The sequence below is a fragment of the Frankliniella occidentalis genome, unplaced genomic scaffold, assembly GCF_000697945.3.
Source record: "Frankliniella occidentalis isolate FOCC.00 unplaced genomic scaffold, Focc_3.1 Scaffold36, whole genome shotgun sequence".
NCBI classification, from domain to species: domain Eukaryota; kingdom Metazoa; phylum Arthropoda; class Insecta; order Thysanoptera; family Thripidae; genus Frankliniella; species Frankliniella occidentalis.
The window spans coordinates 1,018,571-1,044,159 of NW_026267166.1; the positions used below are offsets into that span (position 1 = coordinate 1,018,571).

A 25,589-nucleotide genomic window follows, 5' to 3' on the forward strand; every position below is an offset into this window, starting at 1 on the left:
GGGGGGGCGAACACGCGTAGCACGTGAGTGTGTCGAGGGGAGGGGGCGAGAACACCAGCGGGGGAAAAAGCTAGGTCGAAAAAGAGAGGAAACTGCGGACCCCTGACGTGCGGACGATGGACCGCAGCGCTTTCCCGACCTGACTGCCGGGCTAGGATCGACTTACTTGGGAAGCTGGTTGCAGTAGTTTACGCTGCAGCCGAGTGCTAAGTCACGTTCAACACAATTGGCTCGAGCGACCGAAACAAGAGCGAAATAGATGCGCCGCCCATGATTTGCCGTTTCGCGAGTGTGGAATACGGGGTAGGGGAGGGGGTCTGTGGTGGTGTGTGAACAAGGAGAGAACAGGTGCTCGGGGATCAGGAGGTCGGCACGGCACAGGAGTGTACAGTACACTGAGGGCCGGCCAAGAGAGGAGGCGGCGTAGAGAAGGTTTCCTACAGACAGTGGTTTCGTGACTTAAATTGCCTACCCTCAGGCAACTATCTAGAGCTGCAACAGGGACGGGAGAGGCGCCCCCCTCTTCCAAAAAAAACTCATCGCACCTGTGCGGTAAGACAGTGCAGTGGCGTAGAGATGTTACCGTGCGAAATCCCCAATCCCTCACCCCCCCCCCTCCCCCTACGCCACTGTGCTTAGGGTCGTCACATAAAAAATCCCAATCAAGAATCGATCTTGAAAGCAGATGATACAAATTTATGAATATAGCTATGTTCTTATTTTTTCTCATTAGCTGCAATTTGTTTGGTTGCTTGCAATCTTGCAATTCGGCGGCCTAGTGGCGTAGAGGAGGACGTATACGGGGAGGGGCAGGACGGCTGGCGGCGGCGGCCCAGTATTGTTGGGCAAGGAAGGAGCCCATCCCGGACCATATTGTTAGGCAGGGCAAGGAAAGGAAGGAGGCAAGGAAGGGGCTTGGCGCGACACTCAGCCAGCCGGACACCATACCCCCGGCGCACAAACAGGTGATTTCTGGTTTTGCTCTTAGTTCACTTCCCTGCTTATCGAGAGTTAAAGCTAGCTGACACCTTAAAGTTACTTATGTATTCTTTATAATCAGTGAAAGTATTAAAGGCATCATCTGCTAAAAAGCCATCCCCGCCGAAACCTCCGAAACCCCTCGCGCGGAATCCCGTCCCGACCTCGTGCCGTGGGAGTGGCCCCCGCCGGCGCAGAAGCCGCGCATGACCATGTGTCTGGGGTGGCGCGCGCCGCCGCGGTGCGACGCAGGCTGGACGCTGTCGGGCCCACGAGATCGCGCAATTAATCCGCTATTGATAGTTGAGGCGGCCAGCCAAGTGGCTTGTCGCGGCCGGACGGGGGGAGGTGAGGAGGAGGGAAAGGTGAGGGGCGGCGGTCGTTCTCAGGGACCGTGGCAGCCGGGGCGGCGCGCCGGCCGCCCGCCGGGCCCCCGGGGGGGATGGCCGCCAGTCCGCGGCGTCCCGTCGCGCCTCGCGTCCCGTCCGCCCCGCCGACCCCTATTGCTTCCAGCCCGATGCGCGGACCAATCGGCGCGCCGGAGCCTGACGCGTGATTGCGGTGCCGCCCCCGCCGCCCCCGCCGACCCCGCCGCCCCCGACGCGCCAGAGGGGGAACGCCGCCAAGGAGCTGCCGCGATACGCAACGCGACGCCACCGCGTCTTTATGAGCGGCCATCGAGTTGACATCAGCGCAACACAACAAGGTATGCGTGAGGAGCAAGGGCAGGGCCGTGGGGGCCCGGCCGTCAAAGCCAGAGGAGCCGCGGGCTGCGGGAGCAGCGCGGGGACCCAACTTATCCTCTAACAACTGTCGGAATTCAGACGCAATCGAGGAAAATGTATAATGATTGTTCGGAACTGTCCATGGTAATCGCTATGTAGGGATTATACAGAAAATAAACGCCTGTCATTCGGCAATATGAGATATGGAGCAGTTCTGCAGATGCATGCTCTCATAGCGCCTGGTAGGTAGGCCACATCGTGCCAGTAATGCATGCGTGCACTGCGGGGTGGCCTACCCCGAGTCTCGCAGGCGCCAAGCTTCCGTCGTTCAGGATGCATCAAAGGAAGACGGGCGAAATTTCTGCTGGACGATCCCTAAGGAGCGAATCCTCCCATATAAAAGGATCAAATGGGGGTGTAGTGCATCGTTCAAATTCAAACACTTGGAACGCAATATGTCGCGTCATCTTAGATTGACGAATGTGCACCATAGCTTTGTTTTACCCGGCTGAATGGCGTTGTTGCTTCAAACCCCCGCCCCCCTCCTTTTCCCCTCTCCCGGTCAGAGTACCACGCGGGTCACAACGTCAGGGGCGAGCCGGCGCCCGGCTGTATATGTGTGTGAGTGTGTATGTGTGTGTCTGTGTTTTAATCGGCATCCTCCCCGCACGTCTTTCTCAACGACAAAAATACCCCGTCGAGCACCCACCACCCTGGTGTGGGAGGGAGGGGCCCGGCTGTGCGACAAGGACGCGGCTCCCGCCCCGAGAAAGAGAAAGAGAGGAGGCCGTCTTGCACGGGCGCTATGGTCCGCGTTGAATGCGCGCGGGGCCAGCAGCCCAGGGCGCGGGAATCTGTCAGTTCGCTCCGCTCCGCCCCGGGAGCAGCCGCGCCGCGCTCCCGAGCTCCCCCAGACACGAACAAGACGCTCCCCACCCTCCCCGCCGTCGTCGTCGCCGACCGGCCCGACCCGACCGTCCGCCGCACGTCCCCACGACGGGCCGCCCGCGCCGGCCAGCCATGCGCGCACACAGTGCATCTGTGCAGTGAGAGGTGCAGCAACAGTGAAGTGCATCAGAGTGTTCAAGTGGCGCACCTCACGCACACCGGCACAACCGGCCCGCTCCGCCACGCCCCGCCCCGCAACAGGCCGCGCCCCGCCGCGCCCAGCCGTGCAGCGGGGTGTGCTATGTGTCTGAGGCATGGGCAGCTCGTGCTGCAAGTCTCAGTGTGCGGACGGCAAGGCGGCGGGCTCGGCCAGCTCCTCGGCCTCATCCAAGGGGTGAGTCCTCAGGCGATCGAACCCAAATTAAAATTGAAAATATTGCAACAGAGAAAACGTTTTTAAGTTATGTGAGCCGCGGCTTGAGGTCACAGCGCGTTATGTTTCGAGCTGGCCTACCGCGCCGGCCGGGCACCCCGCGCCTCCTTGGCACACAAACAGAAGGCGCTCCCCCGGCCAAGCTTGCCTATTTCTAGCTAAAGCCATACTCCACGGCCCAGGCGCCCGCGTGCGCCCTGCAGCACAGCCATCCCACTGAGGCGATGAGGAAGCTGGGCGGCAGGAACACGCAACAACAACAACAGAGATGTCCGCCAAAAGTATAGGCCACAGCCAAAGTAAGGACCACAGAGCATGTCGATGCGGGAAAAACGCGTCTGTAGCTTACAAAGTCTACAGTTTTACTTATGAAATTGATCGCCAACATCTAAATCTTTATTCCTATGGGATACCGGAAACAGGAGTTTATTGGGGGATGTTTCTCTTCTTTTCGATTGCAGTTGCAAACTGTCAAAGCCAAAGAAAATAAGGCCAATGTCGTTGGCGCAGGGGCAGAGCTCCTCCCCGTCGCCCTCTCGCTGCTCAACCCTTCCGCAACTCTCACTCCCTTCTCTCCTTCTCAGTCTCGCTCACGGCAACGAACGTCCCCCTCCTGTCCCTCTCTGTCACACCGTCTCAGAATGCAGCGATGGTTAGTTATTTCTCTGGCCTAACCTTGGCCAAGGAAGTCGGGAATAGCCGAGCGCGCGCGGTGCGTGGGGTGGGGCGGAGGGGCAGCCACACCGGCCGGGGGAGCAGACAGGCGAAGCAAAGGAACCCGGTCACGCGTTCCGCCCTCTGCAACGGCACAGTCCGCTCTGATGACCGCACCAATATATTGCTGTCTTCCTCAATCGCCAGTGACGAGTCGACAGCGCGCGAAGTCGAAAGAGAGAATTTAGTAGAAAATTAGAAAGCTGCGTGCCTCTGGGTCAGCGTCCGACTAACAATCGGGCTAGAAAAAGTCTACAATGCCAGGGTAGTTTTGCACACTGGTCACGCACGGGGCTGGTCGGCAAGCGCACAGGGGTCCAATCCGATCAAAACCTCCCGGGAACCCTGGTACGGAAAACTCCTGGCGCTTGTATTTAGTGGCCCCTGCGCATTGTAGAGAATACGGCAGGGACCTCAGCACCCACTCCGCCTTACATCAACTGTTTATCCTCCGGACAGGCAGAGGGAAGCCTTGCTAGAGTATTTTCGCCTCTGTCGACACGTCATTCGGCTGCAGGCAACACGTTTGCAGCTCAGAGTCGAATCAGCGAGGGGCCCGCGTCCAACGACTGCCAATATTTCAGGCCGTATTTTTAGACGGTTGATTTATGAACGCGCACGCGGGGTTGGAAAAAAACAGACCTCACAGAAAGAAACAACCCCTTGTGCAGGATTACAATTTGCTTTTTTCCTCTGGGGTGCGATCAGTCTAAAGGTGTAAATGGAATCGCCAGTTTTCGCACTTGCTTTGCAATGCCACCCCTTCTGAGCTGCGTGGCGTGGCGCGAACGGGGAGGAGCCGGGAGGACCGAGGATAACAGTCCGATGAATGATAAGCGCACAATTGCCATCCGTCTCTCGGCGGGCGTGACGGCCTCCTGGCAAAGGCCCCACGAGGTGCGGGCAGGGTAGACGGGGTGGCCCTTCGGGTTACATAACAATGTTCCTAAAAAACTCGACAACGCACAGCGAATAGACAGCAAATGTGGCATTGTGTTAATGTGGTAAACGCAGTTAATTATTCTCTGTCGAAAAAATACGAAAACCGCGAAAAAGAGTCACCGCAGTCAGTACTTCCTAGATATTATTTTTCGGAAAAATAGTGACTCGAGACACGTTTTAAACATGTCTGTTTTTAATGGAAACCTTTCAGGGAACTCTTTTAATTTCACAAAAACTCCGCCGATTTTGTGTTTGTCTTTCCAAAAAATTGCATGTTTTTTTGTTGTTTTTTTAAAATTCCTTTCTGAGCTGTTTCTCTCAAATCATGGGAGCCCCTCAGAGTTTTACCCTTTCCCTCAAAAAATCATACATTGCTTTGCCGTGTACGTAGCATCAGATGGCTTAATATTTTTTATTCGAAAGTACACGTAGAGAAAAGTTCGGGCCGTAGGCCGTACGCCTAAAAGTTCGGACAAATTTGAAAGAAAAGTACTACCCAAACTTTTTTTAGGCGTTGTCACTAAAGTGCAGAGTCTAAAGGTTTCCCTCTGACATCAAAACTGATCAGGTGTACTGATAAAAGGAACAAACCAAACTCAGTTTTGTTGTCTGGCCAAGACTTTTCTCTCCGTGCGTAGTTGGTATATCTCTCGTGATGGGTCATAGATAGACATGGCACGGACATAGAGGCAAATAAGGCAGTCACTTACATGAGGCATCCTCCATCCGGCCAGAGATTTGAGCACTCAGCTAGAAGGGGCCTGCGTACCCGCACCCCCCGGCCACCCCTACTGCGTGCGAGCGCGTGGGGCCAAGGGAGGGATGAGGGTGGCGTCACCGGCAGTAATTCGGCCCTGGACTCGACAGGCTGCAATGCAAAGAGAACAATACGCTTAGACAACAGATAAACCAAAAAAATAAAGTGTATCAGACCCGAGGGGGAAACGACTAAGGTAATCCGGCTGACAGCCGAAAGGTAATCCCGCAGGGGTAATCCGAGGAAATTCTAAAAAATCCGTGGTAATCCGGGGGAATTTTGGGGTAATCCGGGAAAATTTTGCGGGTAATCCGGGGTAATCCTAGAGAAAAAGCAACGTAATCCGGAGGACACTCCGGAGGTAATCCGGGTAATCTGTAATCCGGCTGACACAAAGTTTAACAGTCGTTTCCCCCTCGATCAGACCGGTCTGCCAAGGAAAACGAAGCGAACATGGCGTGCCGATTAATTAAGGGGAATACAGCTGGCGATCGGAAGGCCCGTTCGAAAAAAAGCGTAGCCTCCGGCCGGGTCCGGGTAGCCTCCACCTCTTTTAAGCGTTTAGGCACCGAAAACTTCCCTTTACTTTCCATCTCGTTCACGTTCCTCACCTCCAATCCCCTCCCGCCTCGCGATAGCGGAGCAGCAGGCTTTTGTCGTCAGCCCCAATAAAACGGCGCGGAAGGGTGAAAGGGCGGTGACGTTGGGTCCACGCGGGGTCAGGCCGTGGCCTCGGCCGGTGAGTCTCGCTCTGGTGCAGACCTCGGCGTGGCCTGCGCCCCTCCCCCGCGCCAGGACCGCGCCGTCCTGCGTGACAGAGGTTCTGTCTGGCGGCGGGCCAGCGGCGCCAGGCCCTGCCCTCAGACACGCGTGTCGTTGGCACGAGTGCAGACCCCTGTTATGATGCTCCAGGTTACCCGATCGGATACCAAAGAAACGCAGGGTCGCCGGGCCGACCCCCATGCAATGTGGTATCAGTTTCAAATACTCGGCAATGACAATCTCAAAAACAAAACAAACAAACAATGTATACAGAATACCAGGGCTACCTCACAGCGCGCACCTTCATAGTTATGATGTGTACGGGCAGGTTGCCTACTTGCATGGGGCCATAAGGAGCCATGGACAGCGAGGAATGGCAAATGCGTCCGCACCCGTGCATGCGACGGCAGTCAACCACCTGGTATAATAAATAGTAAAAAGGTGTATGTTCCTAAACTAACCAGGCTATTTCCTTTTGCAGGTCCCGCAACGACCGGCGGATTCTGGAGGACCGCTTTCACATCGCGCGCAAGGACGGACACTCGGTGCAACTGTCGCTGACCCGCGTGTCCCGTGACGACTCGGGCCGCTACACCCTCACGGCGTCCAACTCGTCGGGAGAGTCGCGCGCCGGGTACGACCTGCGCGTCGACTCCAGGATGTCCATGTCGGACTCGCTGTCCGTCCCCACGCACGACGACGCGCCGCACTTCATCCGCACCCTCGCCGACCTCGCCGTCAAGGTCGGCACCCGCACCAGGTTCCTCGTCGAGATCCGCAGTCCCTCCAACCTAAAGGTAACATCAGCGAGGTGTACAAGAGCTAGCAATAGTACATTGCGTGTTGTATACACTGAAGACAGGGAGGGTGGAAATATGCCTCGTGCCTCGACGAGTACAAGTCGCTTATTATTTTCGGTTTCATATTCCTTGTTTTGGTAGGTAACGAGTGGCGTATTGGTATAGCTTACAAATGGATTATTTCAGGTTTCAGCCTCCGTTACTTCTGTAACAATGACAAAAAAGCAATGTTCTACTAAAATTATTGATGTTAATAGGTGACATGGCTCCGAAACGACAGACCGGTCAAGGAAACCGATCGATTCCATTTCCTGAACGAGGGCAACTTCTGGTGCGTGGACGTGGGGCCAGTGATGGCGGAGGACCACGGCGGCTGGACCTGTGTGGCCGAGAACGACGCCGGCCGCGCAACATGCTCATGCCAGCTCAGCGTTCTGGGTGAGTATACTAAGGTAGCAATGTGAGCATTTTGTTTGACACCGTTTCGCTAAAACCCCTAATTTTCCGCAGTGCCGAAGGCTTACAAAGGGCCCGAGTTCCTGGAGGAGCTGCGCGCGCTGCTCACCGAGCAGGGCACCGTGTCCCTGGAGTGCAAGGTGGTGGGCGTGCCCACCCCCGCGCTACGGTGGTACAAGGACGCCAAAGAGATACGCGCTGGCGACGTATTCGCGCTCACGGCTGATGCGTCAGATCCAACCTCGCTCGGCACGTACACCTGCGAGGCCGTCAACTGTATGGGCAGAGCATATTCATCCTCCAGAGTGCATGTCGTGGGCCGCGGCAGCAGAGAGGGCTCACTCAAACCAGCAGACTAGTAAGTGCACTTGAAAGCGACTCATATAAACCACCACCTGTGCGTATGAAGACAACTCGAAGAAAAAAACAAACACCGGAAGTCAGAATTGCGTAATACTCAAAGTAATAGTTCTTAATCGCCTTCAATTTTTACAAAACCTTTTTTTTTTCCTCTGATTACTTCTTAGTGGCGCGTTATGTGTAGAAACGTTGCGTACTGGGCCCGACTTCTGGAAGTGTTTACTTCTCCAGATGTCATGCAGCGCCCGAGTAAAACTGTCTAAATAACTTCTTGTGTCTGTAGCCTACTCCCAACTGGACCAGCTCCTACGTTTGATGAAGAGCTTCGGCCTGAAAAGGCGAGAATCGGCGATTCACTCACCCTTTCCTGTCACGGTACGTTTGCCAGACTTTGTTCGTTCACTTAAATCGGGAAACGCCTCTCTATTTGACACTTTATAATATCCAGTACAAGTCCCTCCCTGGCCAAAAAGCATCCAGTGGTACAACAGCGACGGACGGGTCGAAACAGGGGACCGATATCGCATTCTGGAAGACGGACTAGGCGGCTATTCCGTAGAGATCTCGGCCCTCGAGGCGTGCGACGATGGCGAATGGAAATGTGTCGCCACGTCGTTTGAGGGTGTCCGAGGAATCTCAACAGCCATAGTCACTTTAACATGTAAGGGCAATTGCGTACTTTCGTAGCATTGAAGTGCGATTTTAAGATAGTAATTGCTAAACAGTACATTCTTCTCCTTACAGATCCAAAGAATTACAGGAAACCAAGATTCTTGGAGAGCTTGCGTGCGATATTGACAGAAGAGGGTCTCGTGTCGTTTGAGTGCAAAGTTGTAGGTTTCCCAACGCCACAACTGCGTTGGTTTAAAGATGGTCAAGAATTGCGGCCTGGTGATGTTTATCAGTTGACGGGAACTAATTCACTTGGTAAATTCAACAAATACAAAACTCCTATAAGCTGAAAAGACTGATTAGATCGAGCCTTTGCATCTTACGCGCATGTCTTTCTTTTTAGGTTCTTATTGCTGCATAGCTCGAAACTGCATGGGCGAGGCGAGCAGTACCGCAGAACTCACAGTAGAAGACATTCAGAGTCAGCTGAGTGAGGAAGAACGGTTATCGCTTTTCTCCAGTGATAGTGTTCCTCACTTCGTCAGGGGACTTCGCTCTCAAGAGGCACGCGTGGGTGACAACTTCCGCTTTACTGTTCAGGGTACGAAAAATTCACCAACAAATTATAAAACAAAGATACGCAGAGAAAAATTAATCGTCCATTTACGTTACAGTGAGCGTGGCTCCTGAGCCCAGTCTGGAGTGGTTCCGCGACGACGACCCAATTGTGGAGGGGGAAAAATTCCGAGTTACTCGCGAAAACCTGGGCACCTGCCATCTCGACATACGACCAATCGACATAAACGATCAGGTAAAAACATTTCCACAAAAATGATTTACAAGCAAAATTCACACAGGGCCATTCGCGTAACTTTCCACCTTTTTGCAGGCGGAGTGGAAATGCGTAGCAACGAACGAATTCGGGCACAGCGTTACATCCTGCTTCTTAAAACTGACCATTCCAAAACACTTCAAGAAACCAAGGTTCCTTGAGTGCTTACGCGCTGTGCTCTCCGAAGAAGGGGCAGTGAATTTAGAGTGTAAGGTATGGTATACGATGTATTGCATTCAATTTCGTTGCGCATTTTCCATTCTAAATAAATCTAATTATATTTTCATGCCTCTGCCAGGTCATAGGTGTACCACAACCCGTACTCAAATGGTACAAAGACGGAGAGGAACTAAAGCCGGGCGATATCCATCGTATTATTTCCGGGCAGGATGGAACATGTTGCTTGGGTACTTATACCTGCGAAGCTACTAACTGCATGGGGACGGTGTCAAGCTCAGCGTCTCTCGTTGGTTTTGAAGGTACGCCCGTAAAGTAATACATCGTTTTACTGAAATACGGAGCTGTAATAAAAATACGTCTTTATAATTATGTCTTGCAGAGCGCGGTTCTTCAAAGAGCGGAGCTGGACGGGCACCGCCACCTATCGTTAGAGATCCGTCTCTCTCCACAATTCATGAAGAACGAACGTCACAAATGTACGACGCTGAACAGTCTCTTTCCCTCGATGAAAGGGGAGAAGTCAGCTTTTCGTTCGACGGTAAGGAGGTGTCTGTTTCACTGTATGAAACCCCAGATTTGACAGAGGAGGAAGCCTTACAAGTCGTAGAAATGTATGCCGACGAACTAAGCGAGCACATATCAGGTAGTGTACACGTTAAGTAGCCTTTGGTAACTTGTCATAATTGTAAAACCATTAATGTTCATGCTCTTTTATATCGTTCCAGAACATAATGTGGTTGAGTTGCCACCCCTACGATTTATGAAAGAATCCTCGACGTCCGGAAATCTTCTTATGGAGGCTGTTCTCGTGGACGTTTCTCCAGACTACTTCGGTCCCGCCGGTGAAGAGGACCTACGCACGGATGCGGATATGGACGAATTTTCAATCACAGATGAGGCGCTAACACTTCACACTCCAATGGACGTCTCTCAGGCTGACGAGGATAAATCAGAAAGGCTAGACTCTGATGAGATTTTCGACAGAGCTCTCGAGCCATTAGCGAAACAAGGGTCACATAAGGAGAATAGTCCACCCACGAGACCTCCGAGGAAGTCCAGAAATCTAGCAGATACTAAGTCTGGAAGCAAAGAATCGCGTTCATTAGAAGAAAAGAGTGATTCTTATTCTGATGCTAAGGCGCAATCTCTTGAAATGGACACGAGCTACAAGAGCGCTCAAGAAAACCTAGACCAGGCAGATAGCTCAGGTTCACGTGGCAGAGACGGGAAAGCGTCGAAACGGAAGGGTTCTGATAGCGACGAAACCAACGCAAAATTGAGGAAAGAAGAAAAGTCGCAACTGCAAGAAAAACGTGGGGCCGTACATACAAAGGTGCAGAAAGAAGGCGACCTTACAGGTAAAGACGAGGGAACATTGCGGCGGAGTAGGACAGCTTCGGTTGACTCTAACAGTATGACAGAAGATGACACGATTTACGATGACAACATTCCAGGACAAGCAAAAGATAATGTGAAAGGATTGCCTTCAGATCAGATTTCTGTTATAGACTCTCTCGCACATTCTTTGCAAAGAATCCAGAACGGATTACTTATGGTTGAAAGTCAAGTAGTGTCCGAGTCCTTGGATAAGAATTCTGCCAAAGAGAGTTTCAAAATTCTTGGCAATCTGTCACAATCGTTACAAGATATACAGAAGGGGCTTAGTTTGATTGAATGTCAGGTCGATGAAGAAGCCGTGGTGCCTTCCGGGCATACAGAAATGTCTATCTTGGAGACTTTGGCACAACCATTACAGGAATTCCAGCGAAAGCTTGCATTGATTGAGCAGCAGACTGTCCTCGGGGGAACCGAAGAGACATTACTGGAGCGGACAACCCATTCAATAATGGAATGCGTCTCTCAGCCAATGCAAGAATTTCAGAGGGAAATAGGACTTATACACCAAAGGGCGGCTATGGGTATGGGCGAGGACGTAGTGTCCAAGAAGTTACAAAACTTCTCTGTTCTATCAGGTGGCCGCAGTAGCGAAGAAGACAGCAAGATTAAAGTACAGCAGAAAGCCAAATCGCTAGAAGAGGTCGATTTAAAACTAAAAGCATCACTTTCCTTACAAACCCTAGCTGAACCTGTAACGGAACTTTTAAACGCACTAGAAAAGTTCCAAGCCGACGTTCTTCAAGTAGATGAGGGAAATATACTATCTGACAAGCCGAAGTTATCGTCATTAGAAAAGTTACTGTACCCGATGCAAGTTCTAAAAGCTGAAATAGAACTTATTGAACAGCAGGCAATACTAGAAGTCGATGGCAAAGTTCAGCACGGCAAGAGTCTATCAATATTAGAAGCTGTCTCGCAGCCAATGGATGAACTACGTAGGGGCATTGCATTGGTTGAACAGCAGGCAATAATGGAATCTGGACAAGAATTTTGCTCTATATCAACACTTGAAGCCCTCGAAAAGCCTATAAGACGACTTAAACGTGGATTAAATCAAATACAGCAGCAGGTTTCTTTGGAAGCAAGTCTAGAATCGATACCACAGAGCTATGAAATTTCGGTGCTCCAAGGTTTGGAAATTTCTCTGCATAATTTAAAAAGAGGATTAACAGCTCTTCAGAAAAAATGTGCCGCAGAGCAGTCGGAAGAGGTATTTCACTTGTTCGAAGTTTGCACATTATTTGAGCCAATAGAAGCTTTAGCGCAGGGAGTTTCTAAAGCAAGTGAAAGTGTTATGACAGATACCACCGAAAGCGGACCAAGCCCCTCCATCGGATCTTTAGACTGCTTGGCAGCCCCATTAAACAACCTAAACAAAAGTCTTCTTCAGGTTGAAGAGACATTCTTTCCAGAGAATGGACCACCCTCTTCTGCAATGCAAGTTACAGTGTCAGAGCTAGTCCAGAACTCACTCAAAACTCTTAAAGCAGCACTTCTTACATCTGCAAAGGATATTTGTGTTGATAAATCAACGGAAGAAATTCTTAAGCCAGAAAAGACTCCTGCAATTGAGTCCTTGGTACCCGCTCTGCAAAATCTGGAAAAGTATTTAGGATCTCTCTTAACCCAACTGAGGCGTCCTAAAGAAACAGACGAGGTTTCACTTGCTGAAAGTCTTGAAACCCTTCAGTCGCTATTCAAATGTGCTTACGAAGTTGAAAACACCGTTTCACAAATACGGCGGCTTGCAATGAAGCGAGTTCCACTTGACAAGACAGGTGCATTGGTACTAGGATCACTAAAAGATCCGTTCCATGAACTGGGCACAAAATTAATTGAGAAGCAGCAGGGACTACTATTGCAGCCCGGTGACCTGACGATGTTTGTTAAGCCACTAGACATTGATCTCCAAACACTTTTCCCACAGTTAGATTCTGTTTGCGAGGCACTAAATGACGTGAAAGTTTTCGCTTCTCTCCAGGTTCCAACTTCTTTAACTTCAGCACAACAGTTCCTTAACTTGCGAGAACTCGATGAACCAATAGCTGAAATTACAAAAGAAGTTTCGCAGATAAAGGCAGACGTTCCGAAGTCGGATATCAATTCAACAAACTACCCACTGTTGAGATCGCTTGTGCCTCCATTGCAAAGGTTAATTGCTACTTTAATTCACTTGGAGGGTGTTTACACAGAGATCAGTGGGCCCACCGGAGTGCCTAGTGAAAACTACTTGGAAGCCATGAAACAAACGTCACTAACATTGCGCTCGCTTTTCGAGCTTATTTCAACAATTCCGCCTCAAAGTGTAGAAGGCGTACCAACAAGACAAATCAAAGAGACATTTTTGAACTTAATACAACCAATAGCTGGTCTTGAATTTTTGATACAAAAGCTATGTACGGACCTAGAACGCGATATTAATCCCACTAGTTTGCACAATGCATTGACACATTTGTCAAAAGCGCTGTCATCTTTATCTAGTGAGATGAACATTACTTCTTCTGCACTAGAGGAAAGTCTAACAAATTTGAGGTCTCCGCAAGCTGAAATAGTCCACACTGTTTTATCTTCGATGTGTGATGTGCAACGAACTGTTCGAAGCGCCCAAGTTCAAATTGCTATGGAATCAGGCGAAGAGGACTTAAGTAATACTCTAACTCCAACAAAGTTCATTGAAATAAGTGACACACTTCGAGATCTAAAATCAAACCTCCAGAGCTTCGAAATATCTTCTTCCCTTAAATCGAAGGAAATTGTTTTATCCCACGTGAATGCGATCGAAGATTCTCTGAGTGAATGTCTACGTAAAATCGGACTGCTGCCGATGTCTGCAGCGCAAATAAAATCGCCATTTCCAGATTGGAACACAATATTTTTATCAGTGCATAATCTAGAGCCACTGTTCAACAAATTTAAAAGTGTTTTGAATGTCATTCAAACAAAACTGTCCGACACTAGCGATTGTGACCCAATATTCGAACGCAGTATCACATCAAGCATGGCAGATAATCTGAAGGACATTCACCAGCACCTAGAGACCATATCTTCGCAAGTCATTTTAGCTCAAGGAAATGTGCCTCAGTCTACTGCAATCGAGAAATTCCTTTTCAGCACTAATGAGCTCAAAAACCACATTAATACAATTAAAAACGTAATCGGCTCGAAATCCATCGAGAACGTTATTTTTAGCTCTTCAGATATATCATACCTCTGCACACTTCAGGCACCATTTGATGACTTTTCTAAGAGTATAGATGTTATCTCTCGATTCAAGAGTGAATCGAGTCAAGGAGAAATTCTTCTGCCACATTTGGAGAGTCTTCAAGATTCAGTATGTGTACTACAAGTAACATTAGATTCATTGAAATCAATTGCTAATACAGACACACCTCAGTCACTCGGAGGCCAAGTCGTATTCGACAGTTTATCATCACCGCTGAAAAAATTGAGCAATGGTTTATCGATGGTGTGTAGTACAGGCCAAGAAATGAAAGCCGTGCCTATAACTATTCTGAGGTCATCCGTTGCGCAGCCACTCACAGATATCTTGTCAGCAATCGAGTTTGAAAATGAACGCCTGACGCATATCGTCAACGCCTATGTGCCTGAAACAGATAGAGACATTAAAAAGTCACAAATTACTTTACCCGTAGAAGGGTTTAAAGCAAAAATACGAGAAGCTCAGACTGCTATTTTAAGCCCAATTATTACAGACAATGAGGGGCAAATTGCCGCATTGGACTGCTTGACCCAATGTGTGCGTGAATTTCAGCAACTTGTAGGAGCAGTCCAAAGCGAGGTAGCAAAAATGTGCGAGCCAACACAAATTTCGGACAAAGGCAGCCTACCATTACTCCAAAACTTGCAACAAACTGTCCAAGAACTACAGATGAGTACAGCGACGATCATATCAGTAGCATTTTTGCACCTAGAGAATGCACCTGAAGAATTGAGATCGTCTGCTCAGTTAGTAAAAAAATTGGTACAACCATTCAGAGACTTTTTACAGAGCCTACACAAGTTCGAAAACGTCATCGTTACTCAGAACGATATGGTTCCTTTGGTTAAATCATCAGCTGCAAAAAGTCTTATCGAACCCCTTTCAAATATGAAAACATCATTGGCGGCAATTGGCCACGAATTGGCAACAAAACCAGTAAGTCAGAATATAGAAAAGTGGCAGAGACCAATTCAAGACTTGCAGAGGGGAATAACAATGATTGAGGAGGAAATATTTTTATATTCTGATGAGTCACTAACGTTGAAAGACGGTGTTTCTATTCTTGACACCCTCTCCCAACCGATTCAAGAAATTACAAAACTTATCACAGAAATGCAAGCAAAGTTTTTGAAAGAGGCAGTAGTTCCTACACCAGAACTATTGGGCCCTATTTCTTGTTTGAACGTTTTAGCAAGCTCATCTGATAAGGTTCAATCTACATTGCAAAGTATCGGGGAGAAAGTACCAGATCAAAAATACCTCCCAAGAACATTGAATGTTGTTTGTGACGCTGTCAATTCTGGATTTTCTGAATCTTTGCAGGGTCTTGGATTTTGGACCCGTGACATACTCCAACGCGTTTACCCGGGCCGAGAATTGAAACAAACTGACATCGAAGTTTTAAGTAAACCACTCGGACAAGTGGCGAAGTCTCTACAAATTATACAAAAAACTCTAGGAGATTTATCCCCCGAAGAGCAGAAAGTTGCTGAGCCAATAAGACTGAGTTTACAAGAACTTAAATCAACTATTACATACGTGATTGAGCAAATTAACACAGAAAATAAGGCTGACATCAGCATTGGAAACATTACAGCGCACCTCGAAAGTATGGCAGTGCCAATGGAAGATTTCAATTACGCCATTACAGAATTAATTCTAAATGCGCGGGCATCGCAAAACGACGCGAAAGCGACAGAACTGATTAATAACATCGACAGTTTGGCCACAAGCATCAGAACAGACCTTAATTCTATAAATAATGAAGGCGTAAAGGAGTATTCAAAAACTATTTCGAAAATACAGACATTGAACAGAGATTTGAAAGACCTCAGTCGTGGTGATAAGAATATATTACTCGGTTTGGTTAAAAGTATTCTGGAGATGCTGAGTGTGCCTCAGAGTCTTGAAGACAATATCGAAGCCGATAAATTCTCGGAAATAATGGATAATCGAACAAAACTGGCAGCAATAATTCCACACCTCCAGTCACAAGCAAAAATTGACATAGACGATACACACCAAATTCTTGAAAATTTGTTCCAATGCGTTGAACACTTCACAGATGCGACTAAGAATTTGAAAGGCAAAATTTCAAAGGGAACAACACCACCTGTAAACCTTCAGCCTCTTAAGCAGAACGTATCCAGGTCTGCAATTTCGGCCCAAAATGAAATAATTCGTATTCTCCCACTTCTCGAATACGAAAGCGCAACAGCCTTACAGAAAATTTGCACAGGGATGCAGGAAATTGAAAATAATTTGATTCATCCGCAAAATACGTCTGGAATGGCGAGTTTGCAAGATACAGGCTGCCTACAAAGATTGATTACTGATCTTTGTAGGATGGAAAAACAAGTTCTTCCTTCATCTCAGAGGAATACATTAGCAGCAACAGCATTAACCGCTGCGGTCAAACAGCTTGAATGGAGCCTTAAGTTGATTTATGAAGACATGGTCACCCCATCGAAACCTAGCGCAACAGACAGAGAAGAACTCTTACTTCAGACGATATCCGAGTCTCTCTTTGAATTTTGCGATCAGTTGTCTAAAATACAGTGTGATGAACAAGAAGATTCAGCATCGAGCGCTACAATTAATTTACTCGAGAGTATGAGCGAAACAGTAAACGAAGTACGCACAGCAATATCATCTAACGACGACCTCCCAACATCCGTACTGCAGTATGTGAGTGACAGTGGAGTGCTCGAGAGTGTAGTGGCGATGATCGCCACTCCCCTGAATGCCTTGTGGAACGGAATACAGCAGTTGCGAAATGCCCCACAAGCTATAAATAGTACTGAGCAAACCTCTAATGAACTACTAGCACCGGCTCGTGACCTTCGAGACACATTAATTGCAGTGTCTGATGCCTTAACACAGTCTGAACAATTATCTGAATCAGTCTCTGTTCTACAGCCATCTGTAGAAAATATAAGAAAAGTCGTTGAACAGATTCAATCGAGTGGCGCTACTGAAACAATAGTAAAGAGTCATAATTCGCAAGAGATACTGCAAGCCCTAGCAGCTCCACTACTTCAGCTTAAAGATAGTGTAGCGACACTAAAAACAGTTCATTGCGCCAATGAAATAGCCGACGGCATTAACATTTGTGCGAAAGAAATACAGACTGATATCCTTACAGCAAAATCAGCAATGGAGTCGCAATCACAAATTAGCCCACAGGTATCTGTTGTAAGTGCATTAGAAGGATTGGGTAAACCACTGCAGGTAATATGTGACGAGATATATCGCGCGAAAAAGAACTTCGAAAATCCCCCACAAAATGTGGCTGCAAGGGAAACATCCCCACATCTGATCTCTGCAATGACCGAATTATCAGACTGTCTTGAAAGGGTCAAAACCCAGTTAACTAACTCAACAGAAGAAAAGGCTCTACTCCCGCCAATCGCTAAAATACAAAGTTTGGTCCAGGATTTGCACAAAAGTAATGACAGTGATCCTGACACATCTGATCTAAGCGTCCTGGCCATAGTTGCGGAGTCATTGCAATGGCTAAAAGAAGAAACGAAAATAGTGCTTGGAAACATACAAAGCAAAGCCTCCATGGAAGCCGCGCTACCACAAAAAGCCGAAAAGCACGGCGAGGCAGTTGTGGCCGACGTCGAAACACTTCAACCTGCCCTGGCTCAGTTGATCCGAGAGTGCGAAGATCTAGCGACAAGTACCGGGGATGAGTCAGTGCGCCAGGCTGTTGACGCGCTAACAAGCACTATTGCCAGGTTTGACGTTGAAGTTGAGAACGGATCACCAGAAGAAAGGGAGTTAACTGAGCAAGTAAAGAAACTAAAATGGGCAATTATGTCCGTTGAGAGCGCGTCAGTTACAAATACTTCTGAAGAGCCCTCTCCACCAGTAGAAGAAATTGTCAAATCCATAAACAAGTTGGAAAAACGACTATCAGAGGTAGAAGATTCTGGACATACTGCTGTAGATGTCGGCACTGCTCTAGACATCATTCGCACTTCAGTAAATACAATAAAAATAAATCTTACCGTATCTGATACCCAGCGCGAACAAACGGCGAAATGCCTTAAAGCACTCCAAACATTAGCAAACCCTCTCAGTAGTTTTTCAGAAGTCCTTGCCCAGTCGCAGGCACCATCTTTAGAAAACAAGACACAGGTATCAGCAATTAGCACAGCCCTAGTTGAGCTAAAAAAATCTGTGGGGATTGCCAAAACAGACCTGGACACCATACAAAAAAGTGGCATGGACATAGCAGTTGAGTTCTTAAAACCGGTTGTAGAATTCGAACTCTGTTTGCAGACGATAGAGGAAGACTGCATGCGTAAGGCAGAAAGGGGAGACCCACCTGAAACAATAAAAGAAACCATCATCAGGGCAATAATTAAACCAGTGGAAAAGTTTGAAAAACTATTATCTAAAGCAAAAGAAACAGAGGCATTGAAAATCGTTGCAGTAACGCACGCACCCCTTGTGCAGGAAGTAACAGACCATATAGAGAGCATAAAGACTGACATTGCTCAGGCATCAGGTTCTGGAAATAACAATCCGGAGGCAACAAGAGCAATACAAACAATGCAGACTCTAGAGTCTCCTCTGCAATGCCTTATCGCAGCCATAACGCAGATAGAAGACCACACAGGGCCGTACGATGAAGCTGTCAATAAGGTTTTCAAGCCTCTACACGAACTAAATAAATCTCTGGCTATCGCCATGTCTCTTGTAAATTCAGCGCAAAACAGTGATATAGAAATCATCAAAGAGCTTCAAAAATCCATGACAAAACTGCAGCAGACGACCCTGATGACCGAAGAAACCGCAAAACATGCAGCCGCGGCTGGAGAAAAACCCATTATCATCCAAGATCATATTCTAGAAAATTTAGAACCATCTTTACGCAACCTCAGAACAACAATAGCAAATGTCAAGTGCAAAATACTGGAAGTGACAAAAACAACCGAACAAGACATTTTCCAAAACAAACATGTTATAGACAAACAAGCTCAGTTAAACGTTGCTGCGTTTGTGGAGAATACAACACAAAGCATACAAGACCTGGAGAAAGAAATTGGCCTGGCACAAGAGTCAGTGGAAAAGGGCTCTATCCAAGAAGCTCTTACGCCCCTCCTCCAGCCGCTTCAGCACTTCGAGCAAGGTCTCCAGCTGGTCAAGCAGCAAGTACAGAGTGGATCGGTTGCCGAGCCACAAAAGATTATCGTTGAAACGTTACAAAAACCAATGAGCGAGATTCAAAAGGGCATTCAGGAAATACAGGCGGAAATTAAGTCAACAAGCATGCCGGACGAATCGGTACAACAACTTATGGCGCCTCTCCTGGCCCTGCAGCAGAGCATTGAATGCGTCGTCAAGGACACCCTGAGCAAGCCAGAAGATCTGAAAATTGACACCGTCGCGCTGGGCACACTATCTGAGCCCTTGGAAACGTTCAAGGAGAAACTGCAAACAATCAACAAGGCCATTGAGCTACAAGCTGCAGAGCAAAACGTTAGTGCATTTGTAGAAAATACAACACAGAGCATACAAGACCTGGAGAAAGAAATTGGCCTGGCACAAGAGTCAGTGGAAAAGGGCTCTATCCAAGAAGCCCTTACGCCCCTCCTCCAGCCGCTTCAGCACTTCGAGCAAGGTCTCCAGCTGGTCAAGCAGCAAGTACAGAGTGGATCGGTTGCCGAGCCTCAGAAGATTATCGTCGGAACTTTACAAAAACCATTAAGCGGTATACAGAAGGTCATTCAGGAAGTACTGGCGGATATTAAATCAGCAAGCTTTTCAGATGAAACTCTACAAGAACTTATGGCGCCTCTCATGGCTCTCGAGCAGAGCATTAACACCGTCACTGTTATGCAGAGCCATAATTTACCGCTATTGGGTGATAGCTTTGATGTTTTTCTTAAAGACGTAAAGAATGCGAGCGCATTGAGTAAAGCGAACAAGATTAAAAAGCTACTTATTGATTCGAACAGTGCAGTCTCTAAAGTAACAGCATGTACGAAATCAGATCTTTTCGTAACTGATCGGGTTTCTCCGTCTTCTGTTTTGGTAATTAAACCTCTCAAGACCTTGAAGATTTTAAATAAACCACTACAAGATTTTGAGAGCACGATGACAGAGTTGATTAATAGCTTTGGTAATTCAGGTTTTTCTAACTCCACAAAAGATTGTATAATGACTGGTCTTGGTTCAATTCTTGACGCAATTAAAGTATCTCAAGCGGAAATTAAGAAAGTGAATACTTTAGATATGGATAACATTCAATTGATTATAGGTGCGATGGAATCCCTGTCAAATTCCGTTGCAGTCGTGTTTGATGGATTGCAAAACGAAAAAGCAAAGGAAAACTCCGAATTTTATAAATTATTGGAGCCTCTTCCTTGTGCTTTAAATGAGTTCAGCAGCAGTCTAGAAACGATTCAGACGGCTATGGAAAAGACGTCAACCAAAGCTATGGCTGAGTCGACCCTTCAAGCCGTAAGTAAATTGATACGCATTGCTTCGCCTTCAGGTCCAAAAGAAATGCAGAACAGGAAACATGCCTTGGAGCCAACTGTCCTAGCACCGATGTTTGACTGTCTTAAGGCTATTGAGACATCTGTTCAAAAGGTTAAAGAAGATGCATCCTTGAGGGATAGTAGCACAGAAATGGCTGAAGATTACGGTCTCGTAAAGGCGTTGTCTCAGTTCCGAGAAAGATTATCAGAAGTAGAGCAGTACCTCATGGACCAAACTATTGAATCTCTGGGCGAACTGGCCTCACTGGTTGTGCCTCTCCACGAACTACAAGTGGCAATCAAGACTCTTGAAAAAGATTCAAGCCACGGCCCGAAGGGCGACAAGAAAATGCAGTATGGAGTTACTAGGAAGTTCGCTGAACCATTTGCAGAGTTTGTAAGTAAAGCCTTAGAAATTAAAAACCTTGAAGACACGGCAATTATGGCCGTTTCAGATCTTGAACACGCCTCGCTCGTTGATTGTGCTCAAAAATCTTTGTCTGATGTCAAGTCGGAGATGTGTAAGATTCTCTCTCCAGAACGAGACTTAAAATCATACTTTGACGAAGCAAGGGTTTTCCAAGAGCTGATGGAGCCACTGGTAGAGTTAGACTTAGCAGTTACTGGAATGAAGGAAGTCGAAAAAGATAAAAATAGAATAGACGCCTTACTTCGACCCCTGGAAAATCTGATCTCTTGTATAAATGACGTAGAGGAAAGCTTTCAATCGAAGTCCCAAGAACGTGGTCAAGTGGCCAAAATCCTTGCTCCCCTTTCGCAGCTTTCGTGGAGTGTCACATTTATAGAAGAAAATGCAGTCTTAAAGAAAGAGATCGGGGAAAATCCTATAGTGATCGAAAATACTATCTTGAAATCTATTCTTGAGCCGATAGCAGAATTTAAGAAGGAAATTGACAAGGTGAAGACAGAGATTCAGAGAAAAGTTCTTTCGAGATGTGACTTGGCTGAGCGTGTTGCAAGGATTATTGAGGACTTCTCAGATATGTTTCATTCTCTGCAGTCGCAAGGCACAAAATATGATTTTGCTACGATAAACTCCCATTCAGAGAGATTACGTAAGGACATATTAAATGCCCGTGAGTGCCTTCTCAAAGAGGTGGCATCAGTTGCTCACAGTGGATTACCAAAAACATTGAAGGAGATGGTCATTAGTCTCGAGACATTAGCGAAATCAGAGTTCCCCCATGAACAGAATTACAATTTGCTTACCACCTCCACAGTTCAAATGGCATCGTCCCTATCCACAGCTTTGAAAAAATCGCTGAAGGATACACAGGGTACGAAAAGATGGGATACCGAAGATAAACTTCTGGAAGATATCGAGAAATCTTTTAAAGATTTCTTATTGACGATTTGCGAACTAAGTCTGCGACCACCTGTAGAAGAGGCTTCCGTAGACGATAAAAACAGAGACGAAAATAGAAGCCCAGTTGCTCCGGAAACCGCTATCGCCCGATTAGTCAGTGCTAGTGCTGACTTGAACACCGAGCTAGAAAGGATAGAAAAACTAAATGACAATAAAGTGCGGAAGAGCTCGGTGGACGAAATTCCAGAGAAGACACGGGCAACTGTGCTGGCGACACTCCAGGAACCGGCCAAAGATTTACAAAATGTGATGAAAGACGTCATTGAAGTTTTAGCTTCTCACGATACTGTAAAATATAGCCAAGTTCAAGAATTGGCATCGCAGGTTAAAAAACTTCATCAGGGTTTGGAAGAAATCGAGCAAGAAGTTGTACTTGAACAGATAAAGGATGGTGCTGTTAATTTGACAATGCTCCAAGCGATTATTCGGCCAATTGAGCAGTTGAACACGAGCGTGGCACTAATTGAAGAGAAAAGAATTTTGCAAGGCACCGTTGAGGAGTCGGATAGCAGTCAAAAGGGATTAAGATTAAGTGCTGTAGCAAAGCCTGTCAAAGATGTTGCTGAATGTCTAGCAGTAGCCGAAGAAACTCTGGTACAAATCCCATCTCCTGTACAAACTACTTCCTCAGAACATCAAGTTTTGCAGGCACTCGCAAACCCAATACAAGAGCTACGAACTGGTTTGGCTGAGTTAGGCGATTTAGAACAGGCAAACAAAAGAGATGACATTCCTGAGGAGAAAATAGAGCAGCTTCTGCGTTTGGCCAAACCTATCCAGGAGATTCAGGTAAGTTTTCAAGTTATTCATCAATACACAAAGGAGAAACGAGGCCTGCCCTCTGCCAGACAAAGTATACACAGTTCTGACAAGGGAAGGTTTTTGGGTGTTACACACCAATTTCGCGGTACAGAGGTAGTCCGTATAGATACCTTAATAGTTTAAAAATATGGGAAGCGTCGAAAAAAATTGTTGAAATGGTCCGAAATCCAAGTCGAAATCCAAGTATGGAAGGTGCACATAGTTTGTGACATTTTCTTCGATGTTTTTCGAAAAAACGTAGACTTTACAACAATTTAGCTACCAACTCGGCCTACTTCTGTGCAAAATCTGGACGGTGTAGCTCAAACGGTTCCGGAGATATAGGCATTTGAAGATCACATTTTTGCTGTTTTTATGGTGTTTTCTTACTAAAAATTGTCCAAAACCAACGAAAACTATAGTATGGGCAGCTAAAACCGGTGCCAATCTTAATCTACATATGTCTCCTACATTATGTATCGCGCCCAGCGAAATTGGTGTGTACCACCCAAAAACCTTCCCTTGTGAGTGTACATGCTATAGTACACATTTTTCTGCTCGCACTCAAAACGTACGTGCCATCTACAGGAAATAGGCGCAGGAAAGTGTGTGCTATTAGCAAGTGCACGCAGGGAAGTGTGCACATTTTCCTGCGCGTGCTTCCACGTACACTGTTCGGCATTGCAGTGCAGTTGTCAAATTCATAATTTTTACTTTCCCATCGTTACAAAAGAGTGGCCTATGAATCAAATGATGCATGGACCAAAAACCGTGACAAATATTGCACTAATTATAATCGGCAAGCATAGCTCAATGCTTACGATAAACAAAAATAATTTTGCAACGCAAAGTATTTGTGTAGATTCGTTCCTGAAAGTAATTTTAATAAAAAATGTTGCGTTAAATAATCTACATGGCCGATGGCCGATCTTGCACACGCACGCGAACGTGACGAAGAGCATTTGCAAAATGTTACGTAAAGTACTTTTCAGTGGGTGAGAAATCACTATACCAGGACCTCACCTTCACCTTTTCCAGTAGCTTATCGCATATTTCAGCAAACGAAAGGCTACTGCAACTCGTTTGTGGAATAGGCTGAGAAGAACTGAGTGTTCGTCCGGTCAACGATTGTGAGTGCACAACTGCAAGTTTGGGCAGTTCTTGGCAGTTTTAACTGTTTCGTTGTGCGCTGGTCTGTAAGCAGTGCTCGGACTTTCACCCAAAGCGATTGACTGACTGCGGCTGATCAGGAGTAGCCCAAGCACAAATTGTTGAAGGTTCCCCACCGCTGATTCAGAATAACGCGTGCTCAAAAGATAATTAATCTACCTTGCAAACAAGCCGCGTTTTCCGAGGTCGGGAGCAGTGAATAACTCGTGCTCACTCTTTTTTTTTTAAAAAAAAAAAACGCCTTCACGTGCGATCGCACACTTGCAACTATTGACCAGCTGAACACTTAGTTTATCAGTGTGGGAGGCAACAAGAAAAGATGACGATAATTCATACCAGAATGCTGTGTCCCGTTCGCCACTTCGCTCCTACCATTTATTTCCGGTCTTAGGATTCAGTGTAAAACCATATGCTAAACGTTCCTACCAGCCTTTTTAATAGAGTAGAGAGCTAAATCAGCTAAGACCTAAGAAAAAAAATGAGAGGATGAGGAGGGACAGGGTCATTTCCCGTAAAGAATATAAAGATTCTTGAACCAGCGGCATAGCGGTTCAAACTATTAACACTGCATTATTGTTCTTGTTCATAGGTTGCAATAATGGCAGTTGAGCCGCCGCTGGACGACGACGAAGTCAAGCATTTGAGCCCAGACAATGTACTCAAGGCTCTTGCAGAACCCCTACAAGTACTTGGTCACACAATAGCAATCATAGAGCAGCAGCAGACACTCGATCACACTGGTACTGACTTTACGAACGGCAATCTGCCAAAGCAGTCTTCCGTTGTCGAAGTTGTTGGTTTAGAACCTGTAGAACAAGCCGTGATAATTGACCAGCAAGCCCTTGAAGCCGATGGGGTATCTATTGATGGATCTGCTAGCAAGGAGCTTGAACAAGCCGTAGAAAAGAATACATCACTGCGCGCGGTTGGGGTAATTGAACAGAATGACCCTATGGAAGCTGAGGCATCGTTAAAACTACAAAAGAAAAGGCCTGACACGATGGATGTTGGCAATGCCTCTGATTCGTTAGGAATCGCAGTTCTTGCCGACTCTGGGGTATTAGTATCGTCTAGACGGGACGATACATCTTCAGAACTACACGACGAACCTGAAACACTATCAGAAATAGAGAGCATACCAGAAGTATCAAAACAGGACACGTGTAAGTCAATGGAGGAAATATCTGACTTCGAAGACGCAACAGAAAGCAAGAGTGCATCAGGGCAAAAGCAAGAAGAAAATGCGAAGACCGTGAAGGCTGAACTAAAAAAGGAAGAAGCAAATAAACAAGTAGAGGCCACAGAATTAGACGCTAAAAAGAAACGGGAACCGGAAGAAAAGGCCAAGGTGGAGAGGGCAAAGTTAAAGAGAGAACAGGACGCAGCCGAAAAACAGGAAAAGGAAGAGGACGCACAATTAGAAGCGCAAAACAAAAAACAGGCTGAAGAGAAAGCCAAGGCCGAAGAGGAAAAGCTTCAGACAGAACGAGAGGCAGCCGAGCAGAAGAAAAAGGAACAGGAAGCAGTCAAGCTAGAAGCCCAGAAAAAACAGGAGGCCGAGGAGAAGGCCAAGGCCGAGGAGGAAAAGCTAAAGAAAGAACAGGAGGCAGCTGATAAGAGAAACAAGGAAGAAGAGGCCGCAAAGATTGAAGCACAGAAGAAACAGGAGGCCGAGGA

At 47.1% G+C, this 25,589-nt stretch overlaps 1 protein-coding gene across 1 annotated transcript in view; it reads left to right on the forward strand.

Moving 5' to 3' along the window:
• The window catches only part of LOC127748700 (titin homolog), a gene marked incomplete at its 3' end in the record, with an annotated part of 41,154 nt that extends 15,565 nt beyond the window's left edge, over positions 1-25,589 (forward strand). Inside the window, 13 exon segments of the mRNA XM_052266256.1 lie at positions 6,681-6,996; positions 7,257-7,437; positions 7,510-7,813; positions 8,099-8,190; positions 8,264-8,476; positions 8,560-8,742; positions 8,831-9,028; positions 9,102-9,238; positions 9,317-9,472; positions 9,558-9,738; positions 9,819-10,082; positions 10,165-22,730; positions 24,502-25,589. Coding sequence (XP_052122216.1) covers positions 6,681-6,996; positions 7,257-7,437; positions 7,510-7,813; positions 8,099-8,190; positions 8,264-8,476; positions 8,560-8,742; positions 8,831-9,028; positions 9,102-9,238; positions 9,317-9,472; positions 9,558-9,738; positions 9,819-10,082; positions 10,165-22,730; positions 24,502-25,589 — 15,879 coding nt within the window.